The sequence below is a fragment of the Drosophila guanche genome, unplaced genomic scaffold (genome assembly GCF_900245975.1).
Source record: "Drosophila guanche unplaced genomic scaffold, DGUA_6, whole genome shotgun sequence".
Classification (NCBI taxonomy): domain Eukaryota; kingdom Metazoa; phylum Arthropoda; class Insecta; order Diptera; family Drosophilidae; genus Drosophila; species Drosophila guanche.
The window spans coordinates 1536904-1551595 of NW_022995750.1; the positions used below are offsets into that span (position 1 = coordinate 1536904).

Here is a 14692-nt window from a genome sequence, read left to right on the forward strand (position 1 = left end):
GGGCGGCAAATTCGAATTGACGTCTATCGGCAATCGGTCCAACGATAACTTTTTCCCACTTTACAGCATTGACTCGGTACTGAACAAAATTTGATCAACAAAAATAATAAACGAAAAGCGTACCATGCGGGCCGTTATACAGCGAGTTAGAGCCGCAAAGGTTACTGGTATGCATTGCGCACATAATATACCATCTTTTTTCAGCGCTGACATTTGTCTTTCCCCCCAGTGCTGGATGAGCTGGTCTCCTCCATCGGGCCGGGACTGTGTGTGCTGGTTGGAATTAAAGCGACTGACACAGCCACAGACGTGGAGTTTCTGTAGGTAACTTCTTTGATTAATCATTGATAGAGTACATTTTCATTATTGCACCCATTAGGGTGCGCAAAATACTCGCTCTGCGGCTGTTTGATGACGAAGGCAAGCGGTGGCAGAAGTCGGCAAAGGACCTGCAGCTCGAGATTCTCTGCATCTCGCAGTTCACATTATATCACCGACTGAAAGGCAACAAGCCCGATTTTTCGGCTGCCATGAAAGGAGACGACGCCCAGAAGCTGTACACACATTTTCTGAATCGCCTCAAGCAGTCTTACGACAGCAGCAAAATTAAAGGTGCTGAATCCAAGGTGCCAAGGTGTGACCAGCCTCGACTTACAATTCCTTTATCTGCAGATGGCAAATTCGGAGCGAACATGCAGGTGCATATTGAAAACGACGGCCCTGTTACGATCAACCTGGAATCACCGGACAGAAAGCAGCCGGACGACTGCGTCGACAAGTGAACCAATATACACGAAAGCTACTACCTATTTATGTACCACGGGGTTTTTGTTAATTATATTCTCGTTAGCAGCTTAAATCTAAATCAGTGTACAAGAAGTCTTCCAAGTTAGGCTTCCAACATTTCCAAATCCTCGATTCCCATACCCTCCTCGAGACGCTTCTCCAACTCGCGTGCGTCCACGTAGGTGATCTTCTCTTCGGGCAGATCCTCCTCCTCCATGAGAGCCGCCTCCTCGGCCTCTTCCTTAGCACGACGCTCCTTGAGGCCAGCGGCTGGCGAACGAATCAGCGACATGTTACGTTGCACATTCTTGACGTCCATCTGGATCTCAATATCTCGGCCCTTGCGCAGACGCTCCATGACAAAGTGATCCTGGCGACGCTGCTTGATCTCCGTGACCTTCTTGATGGCTTCCAGGGCCTTCTGCCAGGTCTCGCGGCTGTATTTGACGGGTACATTGCGACGCTTCTCGAACTCAAAACTGGGATCGATGGCCAGCTCCTTGCCAGCAGTCTTGCGATGTGCCTTAGTCCAGCCTACCTTGCGTGGGTTCTTCTTGCGCTTGAATGCCTTGTGGCACTTTCCACGACAGAACTTAAAGATCTACCAACAGAGAAAAATGTCAGGTTTCAGGTGTATACAAACATGGGATGGCTGCGCAATTGCCAAAAACACATCGAACTGGGCCTCACCTTGCAGTCATTTCGTACGAAATTCACCCCGTGGCCGGGATATATTTTGCTGGAGCAAAAGTAACAAGTTTCAATGCGCATTTTCACAAATTAAAACAATTTAATTTGCGAAAAAAACAAAGCGCAGTTAGCACGTGTGCGGCTGAAGAAGAAGAGAAAAGCAGAGTTGCAAAGCGACTACTTTTCCCAGTGTGACCGCGGAAATATACCGAAAAATACCTTCACATTTTAAAAATATACCGCACATCTTAAATCATTTACCTCGATGTTAATGTTATCTTTAATAGCTGGTCAGGATTTTTAGCGCTAAAACTAATATTATATATTATACTATTATTCGATTTATCAATCCTTTCTCCACAAGTACTGGGTATTTTAACAGAATTTGTATTCGCAATTCAGCAAGACTCAACACTGAACGCCGACGTTTCGCTTGTATGAATTGACTCATCTATAAACTGTATGGCTGGTGTCAGTGCTTTAAGCTTTGTGTTGTAACGCGGCGAATTTCTTTACAGTATCGCAATAAATCTATCGGTGGTTGGACCAAATCGCCATGAAGTCGAAAGGTGTGTGTCCTGGAACGCTGGAACACTGTCAGAGTGGCGCCATTTACAAATTTGAAACTCCTCCCTTAGTTAACGTTTGGAAATTTTATTTCGTTTATTTGGTTTAAAAATATGCTTGTTAAATATAATAAAATACACGAAGTGTCTACACTATGTCTGCTCTTTGTTATACACCCATAATGCACTTGAAGTTATCTTAGTATCGGTGAATGTGTGAATCGCATCGCATCCACCCGTAGAGTAGAAAATGCACCTGCATTTACACTCCTATATTCCTATTCCTAATACTTTTAATCCGGCAATGGTTCTAGACAACAATAGATAGCAACAATTAGGCGGTAATTGGGGGTGAAGCGACTAGAACTTAGAATCTGCCCATCAAAAACCAGCTTAAACCGAAGAAAACAAACATGATGGATAAAAACAAACGGAAGGCAGACAGACCGACACTATTTACAGTGGCTGCAGGGGCGGTAGCCAGGTGTAAAAGAGAATGTAGGCGGCACTCGAGACGACATTCGGCGTTTCTAGACATGAGACCACTTGATCGTCAAACTTAAACCAGCGCCTGTAATGTGCGCTCTTGCAGAAGGCCGTGTAGTGGCCGCCCTCCATGCTGCCGTAGTGATTTGAGACGGCATACAGCTGGTAGGTCTTGGGCGTCCCAGCACGCGACTCGGCTCGTGCTATATACGGATTCATTTCCAGGTTCTGCAGGGGAAAGTTCAGATAGTTTTGCTTCTTCACATACGCACCCGTGTTGCTGGTATCTGCATAGAAGCTGTGGGGGAATGTTAAATAAATACTGATAGGGATCTGGGATGGATGCATAATTTACTTACCGCTTCAAATGCACAACCAGCACGGGTGGCAGCTTGGAAATGTCCAGCTTCTTGATTGCATCCCGCTTCGTCTTGCAATTGGGACAATTCCAGCCGTGGATGCGCTCCCCACTGAAGTACATGTCCATGCACTGACTCAGCTGGCACTCGTTCGCGTTGGGCGGCAGCTCGAGGCTGAGATTCGAGAAGCACTCGTACGTGGCCGACTCCTTGTGGCAGGCCACGCACTTGACGGTGCTCTTCATTTGACCATAGAATAAATGCAATATCATGCTCTCCTTGGCCTTGGTAAAGTCCAGCCAAGCCTTCTCGGCCGCACCGATGGTCTCGCGTATCCGCGGCACATCGAGCGTCTGCAGATCAGAGTGCAACCAGTCCATTAGAATGGTGAGGAACTCGTGCGAATCCTGCTGGTCAACGCCGCGAAATATCCTCTGGTACTGTCCCACCACATACTGAAAGGACGCAAGTCATGAGGAGTCTTTTGGGGTTGCACAAAAGCTTACCCTTAGATCCCGACTGGCCACACACTTGTATTGGCCATTCCACAGCACCTTGATGAGTGCGGCCACCTCCTCGATGACCTGGCCATTCGTCTTGTTGCTGCGACTGATGTAGCTCTTGTACTGGTCCGATATGCAGTACTCCGTCAGCTGTGGCGTGTTGCTCAGGCACTGCAGAATGCTGTTCATGTAGCAGGTATTACCCAGGTTCTTCAATCCCGTGAGACCTTTTCCCTGCAAAATTCAAGAGGAGAGTTTCAAGATTGCTAGACTCTCTCAATGAGAAGATTGCATTACGCGTCGTAGGGGAAAGAGAGAGCTATAAATTCTGTAAGTAGGCAAAGCCGTTGGCCGCTGAAACTTGACGCCTGCCACGGAAATCATTCGGGTATGCCGATTCCGGGTATTTGCTGCTGCCGCTGCTGCTGCCAAACAGTTCCGCGCTTGTACGTTGCTTTAGCTTGAACATGCTTTGAGTGCGGACAGCGAGCGACTGCTTTGGGGCTTTCGTTGGGCGAAACGTGACCCTTGGTTCTGCTATTGATTCCGCCAGTGGTTTGGCCGGGCGGCTATTTATAAGCCGTGAGTGAGTCAATACACCCACGTAGACCCTCCCTAGGCCAGCTAGTACCCATTTTCAACCCCCATGCGAACAAATCACTCACCATACTGGGCCCCTCAACGGGCGAGAAATCACGAGCCCGTGACACTGTCTTTTCCACACTCCTGGGCCTCGACGTCGGCTTCGTTGTCCGATCGAACGTGGGCTTCTCGGCCTGACCGTCGTCAAACACCAGACTTTCTTGCAAGGCCAGACTCTCTTCCAAGACCAGGTCCAAATCGGCATCACCATTGGTGGTGGGCTTGACGAGAGACTCAATGTTTTGCGACGCATCTTCTGGCGGTGGCGACGGTGGCTTGTAATGCTTCTTGGCCTCTCGGGCAATGGCCAGCTGCTGCTCCCGCTCCTGGCGTTGGCGCTCGTACTGTTCGTCCCGCCGCTGTCGCTGCTGAATCTCCCATTCGATGCGCCTCGTGGCCTCCACCTCGTTGGGGCTCACCTCCTGCGGTGCCACCGTCTGGGACGTCTTTAAGCGCTCAACATCATCGCGCAGGCGATTGTTTTCAATTTTCTGTCGAGCAAAGAAAGATTAGAGCAACGATTCGATTCCATTTGCCCTGTGGCTCACTTACATAATCCTCGGCTTGGTTTTCCAGCTGAAGGATCTTGTAGAGCAGCTGCCGATCCGACTCGCTTAAGTCGCTCGAGGGACTCTTCTGCTGGATGAGCCTCTTCCACATCTTGGCTGCATTGTCCAGCTGCTCGTCGTTGTGCTTGGCCCGCTGCAGGAACTCTGCCTGGTCGCGCATGATCTCGGCAATGGGCTTGGCCTGGTCGTAGGTGCGCAGTGCCGCCTGCTTGCTGGCCCGATTGATATCCGGGCGAGGCCTAAAGTCACGCGGACTGATGTCCTCTTTCATGGTAATGTCGCTGATCGACGGATACTCGATGTCGTCAATGGTCTCGATGTCGTTGTTGTTCTGCTGCGGCGCCTGCACACTAGGATTGGTGCAGTGCGTGGGGTACATCATGATGAAGTACTCGTAGCCACCCTCCACGATCTGTATGGGCGCGCGGTAGGTGACATCGGGGTCCCACTGCAAAGGAGAACAAATCTCTGGTTACTACATTTTTCAATTGTTGTTGGTGTTCGTTCTTCACTTACATTTTTGAGTATGTCTAGGAGCGTGGCAATCGCTGTATTTGCCGCCGGCTGGGCATCCTTGCTGTTCCAGTCCATCAGCACCACCGAATCCTTGATGGAGCGAGACGCCCACGAGGCCTTGGCGCTGCTGCTGAGCCGAGCCTGCAATTTGCCAGCCGACATTCTGTACGGGATTATATGGAGAGTGAGTGGAGTCATCTCCAAGTGGATATTGCCTACTTACCCTGGAGTTATTAGATCTTCGGGCACATTGAATGCACAGACGTAGGTGAGGTGGGACTTCTCGTAGTCGGCACTGGAACGACAGTCCATTACCAGCACGGATTTCTCATGCATTCGCTCGAACAGCTCCTGGCACGAGACGACGCCCAATCGAGTATACTCTGTGGCTTGTGTGGAGGACGTGGCGCTCTTTAGCGCCTTGCAGCCACCATTTCTGATTGGCTCTGGCTGGCTATGCAGGGCGGTCGTCTGCTTCTGCAGTTTGCTGTAGCGCATTGAGAGCGAGTCGGTTATCAGCTCGAGGGAGTCCATAATTCGACGATTCGCTTCGGTGTCGCCCAGCGCCTCCTTCACCTGCACTTTGTGGCTCTGGTAGTCAGGCTTCTGGCGAATGGCCGTTATCACCTTGAAGTACTTCATGTAGCTGATGTAGGCCATCTCCTCGTCGCCATCTAGTCGATACTCCTCCGCCGTCATAAAGAGTTTGCGAGCAGTGAGGAGTAACCTGTAAGCGGAAAAATTGAGAAGATCATTCCTTGATGATGCAGTGTCCACACCTACATTTTCGTGCTCTTGCCGCGCAGGTCTATCGCTATGTTGGACAGCTGGCCCAGGGTATCAAGGTTGTCGGTCATGTGCAATTTCTTCAATTGGGCCATGTTTGGGGTGTTTATTTTGCGTCTCTGTTTGCTGGGTTTTGGTGGCCGTCTATGTGGATCTGGGAGTTGTGGGCACTGACGCTGCAGCAGGGGTCATAGCAGCAGGAACTTTTTACGATCTACGGGCTGGCTGGGATGCATTAAATAAATTAAAACCACTTGCTAAAAAAAAACCACAAAACCAGTGTGACCGCGAAATTATCGATAAAACATACCGGCAGAGCCTCGGAAATATATCCTTTCATTTTCAAAATATACTGTAAATATACCGTAAATCTAAAATCAATCGTTATATCACACTGAATGTAATTGTTTATTTACTAATTTGAAGTTTTATCAATGGGCAAGACATCAAGAGATAAACGTGACATATTCTACCGCCTGGCCAAAGAACAGGGATGGCGGGCGAGGAGTGCCTTCAAGCTGCTGCAGGCCGAGGAAACCTTTCACCTGCTGGACGGTGAGTCGAAGCCACATCGTGCTTTGAACGATGATTGATTTTGTTATTTTTCCAGGAGTCACACGTGCCGTGGACCTGTGCGCCGCTCCCGGTAGCTGGTCCCAGGTCTTATCCAAGCACATGTACGAGCCACGCTCACCCGAAGAGCGGGAAAAGGTTAAAATCATTGCAGTCGATCTGCAGGGAATGGCGCCCATCGACGGAGTGCACCAGCTGCGGGCAGACATCACCAAAGAGTCCACCGCCGAGGCCATCATCGAGTACTTTGAGGGACAAAAGGCTCAACTGGTGGTCTCCGACGGGGCCCCCGACTCCACGGGCATGAACGATTTCGATGTGTACATGCAGGGAGAGCTCGTCCTATGCGCTTTGAGCATTTCCACGTTCATCCTGGAAAGGGGTGGCACTCTGGTGGCTAAAATCTATCGGGCGGACAACGTCAGCCGCCTGTACGTGCAGATGCAGCGATTCTTCAAGGATGTGTGCGTGTTCAAGCCCTCGGCATCGCGTAACTCCAGCATCGAAGCCTTTGTGGTGGCGCGCCAATTCTGCCTGCCCGAGGGCCACAGGCCCTGTAATCTGACCACAGAGTGGCACCAACAGCCCGAAACGTGGCTGGTTCAGAGAAAGGGCAGCGAGCCAAAGCCCATGGTTCACGTACCCTTTGTGGCCTACAAAGGTGACCTCGATGCGGATCGCAGCTATTCATTGGTTCGTATATCCCGCACATCCCCACCGATGGAATGTTTCATTATGGGTTTTCCAGGATGAGGACTATGTCTACCACGAACCTGTGCAACAGCCCCTCACAGCCGCGTATCAAGATGTGCAACAAAAATTGGGCACTACATCCGTCAAATATAAGCCCATCATCGTCATCCATGATGAGGAACTGACAAAGGAATGGCGGGAGGAGCACAAGCATGAAAGCAAGGAGCCTGTCGAGGATTGACCCGCAATAAATCAAAGACTTGTATTCCAATTCATATTTCGATTCTTCCAGGAAACTAATTAACTATTTACAATTCCATTGGCAGACTGGCAGGCGGCTGTTGGCCCTGGATCTATAAATGCTGAGTGATTTGCTTCTCGGCTGGCTTTACGCCGTATTTATAAACCTTGTTGAGGCTCTCCGGGAAATCAGGCAGCAGATTGTTAAAGTTCTCCACATGATGGGTGTGCTGCTCCGTCCAGATGCCATCGCCGGTGAAGTGGAACTCCGATTCGATTAGATAGAGAATGAGCGTGAGAATCTCGCTGTTGCTCAGATTATTGACATCGGACACGGGCAACTGCAGTTCCTCCTGAATTTCGCTTGACTGCAGCAGCAAGAGCTTCTCCTCAATGCGTTTACTAGGCGGGTAAAAAGGGACAGTTTTAGCAAGGAATAAGAAATAGTTCCTATAACTCACATGGGATACAAGAGCAAGTGGATGTTGTCAAAGATCTCCGACAGATTGAACTTCTTGCTTTTCAAGTACTCCAGACACTGCTTCACATGCAGCAGGGGTATGTGGCACCAGTTGGGATGGCGGGAAAGCAGATTTCGCAGCGCATGCTCATCCTTGGACAGCACGTTGCCCAGGTAGACGACAATATCACGACCCTTGGTGCGATCCGAGCCATCTCTAGCGAATCTGCAGGGGACAAAGGTTATGCAAGGCTGATTGGGTGCTCCAGATGGCCGCTCCACTTACTTGGCAAACGCTTCGGAACCGCAGGAGAGGATGTGCAGGGAGGCGCATCGCACCTTCAGCTGCGTCAAGTAATCCAAGCGAAGGCGAGCCTTGTTCTGATAATGGACCAGACGTAGCACGCGCGGATTGGTGCCCAGCACCTGGAACTCCTCGATCTCCTGTAGATCCCGTAAGCGCTCCAGCACTGTGTCCGGCCCCAGGGTGAGCACCTCCAAACAACGCAACACCGCGCCCTCGCTGATGCCAAAGGAGCGGACATTCTGTAGGGTCTGCTTCAGGCTGTCGCACGTGGACATTAGAATCTTGGGCCGGCGGTAGCCAATGTCGCGTATGTCCTGCGAATCGATGGTGGGAATCTCCTGTATGATGCGCCGCACATTATCCGCGTCCGCATGCAGCAGGAAACTGTTCTTCCGCAGGCGCTCTGCGGAAAACTTTAGCTCTTTGGTCAGCAGCTCAACTGTGTCCTGCACAGAGCGGAAACTTTTGTGCCGCACACGGGAGTAGACCCGCCACAGCTTTTGCAGATCGCCATCGTCCATTTGCAGGCGCTCTCGAAGGTAGGCGTTCATCAACGATTGGCGGAGGGTCTTCACGCTGATGCTCTCGCTATCCAGCTCCTGCGTCGCCAGCGGTAGGGAGATGTCCGTGAAGAGACTGACCAGACGCTCGTGCACCTTCATGTCGAAGGGTATGAAGCCATGAGCCTTCAGAAAGTCGATAGGCCTATTGACCACCGTCACATACTTGGCCAGCGTTTGGATGGTTATATCATGGAAGCCGCACTCCAGCAGCACGCTGTGGCGATTCGAGAGTGTCGTCGCCCCATAATAGATGATCATGGGCTTGGCAATAATATCGTCCACGCTGTACTGTAGCGCTTTTAGAATATCGTAGGAGTTGAGCAAATCCTTGCGCTTCACCGTCTTCAGCTCGGGATGCTTTTCCAGTGCAGCGGACCAGGCTTTATAGTTGCTACCTATTAAATTATATCATCATTACTGAAAGATTCTCTATAAAGTGCGGCATAAACTTGCCCAGAGCTTTGGACAAATAGTTGGCATTTAGCGCCTCTTCCATTGGTATCTCTATGTGCGACCCAGACTTCAGCTTTGGCTTCACCTCTCGACTGGTCGCCTTTTTAGCCGTAGCCGCTCCACGCAAAAGCTGGCACAGGCTGCTTCGCACCAGCAGCTGCGCTTGACGCTGACCGTTTCTAAACATTATTTATGCATTTCCATAAACTAAACTTTTCTAATTGAACAACAAGTAAAACCATGTAACTAATCGCTGTGAATAGCAAACAGCTGATGCGGTTGTGACTGTCACCAGTTGCGTTAGATCAGGAATCTAGTCCCCCGATGTTGAATTTACTTCTTAATATTACAAGCAAGTAAGCCACGCAGCCAATACAAAATGAAATCAGCCAATAGAGAATGGAATCATTAATTGCATATAATTATAGTTTTAGTGCTGAAGGCTCTAACTAGCTGATAACATTAAATGGAATATCAAAATTGAGGAAATGTTTTGATGTGATTCGGTATATTTTTGGTATATTCAAAACATCAGGACGTATATTTCGGTATATTTCTGAGGGTCGTCAAAGACCTACACGTGCGTGCCTTCGTTATTCGAAATTGTAATTTGTTTCGTCGTATTTTTCAATAAAGAAAGCACTTCAAAATGTCGCTGTTACGCATCAGGTGAGCCTTAAACCATTACCCTTTAGAAACAGCTAAATTCAACTGATGGAGCTTTCAGGAAACCCAAAACCCGCAAGGGAAAGAAAATATTAATGGCCCGGGAGCCGCAATTGATAGAGTCGGCCCGCACAATGCTCTTTGTGGATGGACGGAAATGCGGTGGCAACGTCAAGCAGTGCATGAAGGATCTAAATCAACTGAAGAAGCCTCTGGTGAAAGTCCTGAACCGCAAAAACGACATAACGCCTTTTGATGATCCTTCCTCCTTGGAATTGTAGGTGAAACGTTCAGAAAAAAGTAGAAGTTTTTCGCTAATCCGTAAATCCCTGACAGTTTGACCATGAAGAACGACGCTGCACTGTTCGTGTTTGGTTCCACGTCCAAGAAACGCCCCGACAACATCGTTCTGGGCCGACTCTTTGAGAACGAAGTCCTAGACATGTTCGAGCTGGGCATCAAGCGCTACCAGGCCATCTCCGAATTCAAAAACGAGAAGATCGGGGCCTGTGTTAAGCCCTGCCTGGTGTTCAATGGACCCCAGTGGGCTCAAACTGAGGAACTGAGGCGTCTACGTAATTTGTTCATAGACACATTCCACCGCGAGAAGGTGGAGTCCATACGCCTGCAGGGCGTCGAGCATGTGATGAGCTTCACGGTGACCGATGACATGAACATCCTGCTGCGATCCTACAAGATCCTGCTGAAGAAGTCAGGCCAGAAGACGCCACGCATCGAGCTGGAGGAGATTGGACCCTCAGCCGATTTTGCCATACGTCGCACAAAGATTGCCTCCGAGGACCTGTACAAGCAGGCACGCAAGCAGCCCAAGCAGTTGAAGGAGGGCAAAAAGAAGAACATCAGCACAGACGCGCTGGGCAACAAGAAGGGACGCGTGCATATGGGCAAGCAGCTGACGGGCTCCATTCAGACGCGTCGCGTCAAGGCTCTGCGCAAGACGCCCGAGGAGAAGAAGGAGAATCGCCAGAAGAAGAAGGTGGCCCTGAAGACTGCCGCCGCCGAGGCCTTGGCGGCATCCCAATGAGCAACGAACGTAGTAAGCCCCATGTCTATCTTCTAGTTAGCTTTAGTTGTAATAAATTGGTCCAGATTAAAGTAGCATTAAGACTACTCCGAGTATTGGAAACTTCAATGAATTCCTTCGACAATGTTGCGGATGCGCCGCGTCTTCGACTCGGCCAGGGCGTCCTCCAGTGTTCTGATCATATACAACAGGCTACTGACATCGGTCTGAACCAGCAGATCCTTGCGATGACGTCGCTCGTCCTCCTGCATGGCCGCCAACTCCTGCTCGCTACGTCCTGAATCGTCTACCTTCAGCAGCTCTCGGTTCTCATTCTTTGGCTCCCTGTGCAGGTAAAGCTTCATGGTGATCACCACACTGCACTGCTCCAGCAGAGTGCGCGATGCCGTGCGCACCTCCAATCGCCAGTCTAGATTTACCAGCCGATAGGATCGTATATTGGCCGACTTGATCGACCCCTCCACAAAGTTCCGCTTGCTCGTAACAAACTGCTCGAGCACCTCCAACACATCGTCGCTGATATCGGGGAATGTTTGACGCAAAAGTGCCTTAATGTCCACGCCACTGGGCCCCACGCGGGTGGTTACACTGATCAACAACGATATCAGGGCTTCCACTGTGCGCTGCACCGCCTCCTTGTCCACGGCATCTGTGGAGTATTTCTTGGCCATTGTCTCGTAGCGGGTACCATTGGGTCCGTTGATTAGGTAGTCGAAAGCCGACTTGCACAGCTCCACGACATCGCTGGCTGGACGCTGGAGCAGCGTCAAGTGATCCTTTTGATGCTGGGTCAGTCGCAGCGAGGACATTTGGTTTGAGTTAAACTGAAAGTGCACAAAAGAATGGCTAATTTCATCTCTATGTGTAGTGGGTAGTACTTACCATACTATTTAGGATTCAGGACTATGCAAGGATATGGGCAGAGGCTCATGGCGCAGCTAAACTAAACTACAAATAAGAGAATTTATCTAATTGCAGCAAATATGATTCTCTCTCACCTCTCTGCATCTGCTTGTCTTCTAGTCATAAAGATTCTGACAGAATTTGGCACTTTTAGAAATTAGAGAGAGATTAGAGATCCTATTCAATCGTATTTCCTTGGCTTTTATTGGCAATTATTTAAACAATTATTAAAAACAACACAATCCAAAGATTCTGGGGCCGCTTACATATGTTCGTGTTGGACAACGTCTTTTGTATTTCATTGCCAAGAACTCAGTGTTGCGAGGTGTGCAAAAGTGTGCATCAGCAGGCGACTGTTGCATTTCTTGTGTTTGTGTAGAAATTGTTTATTTATTGAACTAAAATAAGGAAAATAAAGCATGGAATTCGATAGTCCTGAAGAGAAGGAGTTTCCGGGCCTGTATGCCGCGGAGGCAGCCGATTCCAAGTCCAAGAAGAGCAAGGAGGAGAGCGATTGTAAGTATGCTGCAGTGCGTGGGTGCATCCAAACGGCGTAAAATCAATACCTGGGTCTTTGCAGTCGACGAGGATCATGAGCACAACAAAATGGACCTGCTTATAGGCAAGCGAAAGGACAAGAAAGACAAGGGCAAGGATCGTGGCTATGCAGCTCTAGAGGGCGAAAGTTCCCCAGAAGAAGAACTGGAAACAAAGTAGGTAACGCCCTAATCTTGACCAGAATGTCTCTCTAATCCATGGCATTTTTCTGCAGGAGTCCCTCGAAGTCAAAGAAATCGAAAACATTCAAGTTCGTCAGCTCCAAGAGCAAGGAGAAGCGTGAAAAGTCGCGCGACAAGGAAAAGTCCGTGGAGGAGCCGGCGCACAAGGCAAAGGACACGGATAAGGACAAAGACAAGGAGCGAGAGCGCCACGACGAGAAGGAGCTCAAGAAGAAGGACAAGAAGAAAGACAAAAAGGACAAGAAGAGCAAGCAACTGTCACAGCAGCAGGACGAGGACGCCGAGGAGGAGGACCTGGCCATGGGCTATCCCGTCTTCGGAGTCTCCGTCAGCCTGGCCACCGAAAGATCGCGCTGCCACGACGGCACCGATCTACCGATGGTGGTGCGGGACTGCATCGACTACTTGCAGGAGCAAACGCGAAACTTTCTCATCTACAAGGTGGAGCCCCTCAGGGCGGAGCTCCTCCACCTGAAGCGACTCTACAACCACCGGGAGCACGATGCTGCGATGGCTCTATTCACCGTGCCATTGGCCTGCAGTCTCCTGAAGCTGTTTCTGCGCGATCTGCCGGAGCCCATGCTGACCACCGATCTGATGTACGACTTTGAGGACGTTGCCAGGAACCGAAGGGGCAAGGAGCAGCGCATTGGGCTGCAGCAGCTGATGGAGCAGGTGCCCAAGTGCAATCGAACACTGGTCGGTTGGGTGATGCTCCACTTGTATGCGGTGACCGATCAGGAGAGGTACAACAAACTGAATCACGAGTCGATTGCCGTGCTACTGAGCCCCACGCTTCAGATGTCGGTGCCACTGATGGTCGCGCTGCTCCGTCACTGTCGCACTATCTTTGCGGACATTCAGCTGATACAGTAAGCAAACATGTGCTTAGATTTAAGATAAGATGCGCTGGCAGCAACCTGTAGCTTCTCCCCCAATTAGTTGGTTGACGAGCATGAGCTTGGTGCGCCCGAAACGGAAGCGCTTGGCGCGCCTCATCAGCTTCCTAATCAGGCAGAGACACGCTCCGCGGAGATTATATCAGTCGCTAATTCGACTTTTTGTCTCTCTCTTGCAGATATGTACCGCCGCTAACGGCTGCTTCCCAGCTGCCGGAAGACCCGGAGGACATCCAAATGGAGTTGCGAAAGCAGGATAGTCTTCTGACCCAAATACACAGCGAAATGAATGCGGGCTTCATCACCAAGAATCGCGAGGAGCAGCTCTGGGAGGTGCAGCGCATCATCACACAGTTAAAGCGAAAATTGCGCAGCTTCGAAAAGAAGCAGGAGAAATCAATTGAAGAGCTGGATGTCAGCTCTACTCAACCTGTACCAGCTCCACCTGTTGCCGTACCTGTGTGCGAAGACACCACCGACGCCAGTCAGCCACCCGCTGCCCCCACTTCCGAAGTGACAAACGCAGAAGAGCACAAGTCAGGTAGGCGGGCATCGAGTTCCAGTCCAGTCACGCACAGCATAGACGTGTCCGACTGCATCCAGGTGCACAGGAACGAGGAGGAGGAGCCATCGAGCCACAGCCCACCGCTTTACACAGTAGACGGAGAGTTTGGCTTTGTCCTGTTGCCCGAGTCGAATCCCCACCGCGAGGAGCTGCTGCGCCTGCAAATCGAATACGATGAGCTGGTGGCCTTGCAGAATGAGCTCAAGGCACGCATCAAGACCGAACGAAACGAGGTGTATCGCTTGAATCGTCTGTGCGAGCAGCAGCTGCTTAAGCACCAATCGGCCGCTGGGTCACAGCCTCCCAAGGAGGCCGAATACGAGCGGATAATCGAGCACTACAAGCGGGAGAATGCACTGCTGGAGCACAAGAAGCAAATGCTGGGCAAGGAGCTGAAGGAGGAGCGTCGGGCGTGCATTTCACTGCAAGTGGAGCTGCGCCTGCAGCAGTTTTAAATGTATTACCCAGTCTAGTTTTATTCCTGTTCAATCTCAATGTGCGTTAAACGAACAAAAAGCTGAAGCAGTGGCGGAGAGGATAGAAGAGAGGAGCAGTAGAGAGCAGCGTCGTGTGCAGCAATTTTAAATGTATTAACCATTGAAGTTTTACTTCTCTACAATCTCGATGTGATGTTAAACGAACAAAAGCTTACATTTAAATAAAAGCTCAAATGTTGAAATGG

General features: G+C 50.2%; 8 protein-coding genes across 13 annotated transcripts; 4 read left to right on the forward strand and 4 right to left on the reverse strand.

Moving 5' to 3' along the window:
- Positions 1-56: 56 nt before the first annotated feature.
- Positions 57-865, forward strand: LOC117586100 (D-aminoacyl-tRNA deacylase). 3 transcript variants are annotated; one of them, XM_034275960.1, is made up of 4 exons: positions 57-167; positions 230-324; positions 380-612; positions 673-865. In XM_034275960.1, exons 2-4 carry the CDS (start codon positions 236-238, stop codon positions 780-782), a joined length of 432 nt encoding a protein of 143 aa, XP_034131851.1. In that variant the 5' UTR covers positions 57-167; positions 230-235; the 3' UTR covers positions 783-865. The 3 variants fall into 3 exon arrangements, with proteins under 3 accessions (XP_034131851.1, XP_034131850.1, XP_034131852.1); XM_034275959.1 differs by having other exon boundaries at positions 58-167; positions 230-320; XM_034275961.1 differs by lacking the exon at positions 673-865 and having other exon boundaries at positions 58-167; positions 380-517.
- LOC117586099 (probable ribosome biogenesis protein RLP24) lies at positions 810-1637 on the reverse strand. Its single transcript, XM_034275958.1, has 2 exons — positions 1477-1637; positions 810-1387 (listed from the first exon to the last, which is right to left on the reverse strand). Exons 1-2 carry the CDS (start codon positions 1555-1557, stop codon positions 890-892), a joined length of 579 nt encoding a protein of 192 aa, XP_034131849.1. The 5' UTR covers positions 1558-1637; the 3' UTR covers positions 810-889.
- Positions 1638-2124: 487 nt separating this feature from the next.
- Positions 2125-5998, reverse strand: LOC117586074 (ubiquitin carboxyl-terminal hydrolase 8). 2 transcript variants are annotated; one of them, XM_034275928.1, is made up of 8 exons: positions 5901-5998; positions 5341-5844; positions 5118-5280; positions 4585-5049; positions 4056-4523; positions 3394-3624; positions 2888-3342; positions 2125-2826 (listed from the first exon to the last, which is right to left on the reverse strand). In XM_034275928.1, exons 1-8 carry the CDS (start codon positions 5996-5998, stop codon positions 2499-2501), a joined length of 2712 nt encoding a protein of 903 aa, XP_034131819.1. In that variant the 3' UTR covers positions 2125-2498. The 2 variants fall into 2 exon arrangements, with proteins under 2 accessions (XP_034131819.1, XP_034131820.1); XM_034275929.1 differs by lacking the exons at positions 4056-4523; positions 4585-5049; positions 5118-5280; positions 5341-5844; positions 5901-5998 and adding an exon at positions 3688-3859 and having other exon boundaries at positions 2499-2826.
- Positions 5999-6302: 304 nt separating this feature from the next.
- LOC117586092 (putative tRNA (cytidine(32)/guanosine(34)-2'-O)-methyltransferase 2) lies at positions 6303-7440 on the forward strand. Its single transcript, XM_034275948.1, has 3 exons — positions 6303-6458; positions 6514-7169; positions 7225-7440. Exons 1-3 carry the CDS (start codon positions 6338-6340, stop codon positions 7408-7410), a joined length of 963 nt encoding a protein of 320 aa, XP_034131839.1. The 5' UTR covers positions 6303-6337; the 3' UTR covers positions 7411-7440.
- LOC117586084 (transcription termination factor 5, mitochondrial) lies at positions 7435-9414 on the reverse strand. The gene is made up of 4 exons (XM_034275940.1): positions 9193-9414; positions 8156-9134; positions 7871-8095; positions 7435-7811 (listed from the first exon to the last, which is right to left on the reverse strand). The coding sequence occupies exons 1-4, from the start codon at positions 9377-9379 to the stop codon at positions 7523-7525; spliced, it is 1680 nt and encodes a 559-aa protein (XP_034131831.1). The 5' UTR covers positions 9380-9414; the 3' UTR covers positions 7435-7522.
- Positions 9415-9718: 304 nt separating this feature from the next.
- Positions 9719-10989, forward strand: LOC117586093 (ribosome production factor 2 homolog). Its single transcript, XM_034275949.1, has 3 exons — positions 9719-9861; positions 9920-10135; positions 10195-10989. The coding sequence occupies exons 1-3, from the start codon at positions 9842-9844 to the stop codon at positions 10901-10903; spliced, it is 945 nt and encodes a 314-aa protein (XP_034131840.1). The 5' UTR covers positions 9719-9841; the 3' UTR covers positions 10904-10989.
- LOC117586095 lies at positions 10930-12059 on the reverse strand. 3 transcript variants are annotated; one of them, XM_034275952.1, is made up of 3 exons: positions 11902-12059; positions 11786-11841; positions 10930-11727 (listed from the first exon to the last, which is right to left on the reverse strand). In XM_034275952.1, the coding sequence occupies exons 2-3, from the start codon at positions 11786-11788 to the stop codon at positions 11008-11010; spliced, it is 723 nt and encodes a 240-aa protein (XP_034131843.1). In that variant the 5' UTR covers positions 11789-11841; positions 11902-12059; the 3' UTR covers positions 10930-11007. The 3 variants fall into 3 exon arrangements, with proteins under 3 accessions (XP_034131843.1, XP_034131844.1, XP_034131842.1); XM_034275953.1 differs by having other exon boundaries at positions 11786-11846; positions 11902-12058; XM_034275951.1 differs by having other exon boundaries at positions 11786-11851; positions 11902-12058.
- Positions 12060-12127: 68 nt separating this feature from the next.
- Positions 12128-14689, forward strand: LOC117586079 (ralA-binding protein 1). Its single transcript, XM_034275934.1, has 4 exons — positions 12128-12322; positions 12387-12519; positions 12579-13418; positions 13625-14689. Exons 1-4 carry the CDS (start codon positions 12226-12228, stop codon positions 14463-14465), a joined length of 1911 nt encoding a protein of 636 aa, XP_034131825.1. The 5' UTR covers positions 12128-12225; the 3' UTR covers positions 14466-14689.
- Positions 14690-14692: the final 3 nt, after the last annotated feature.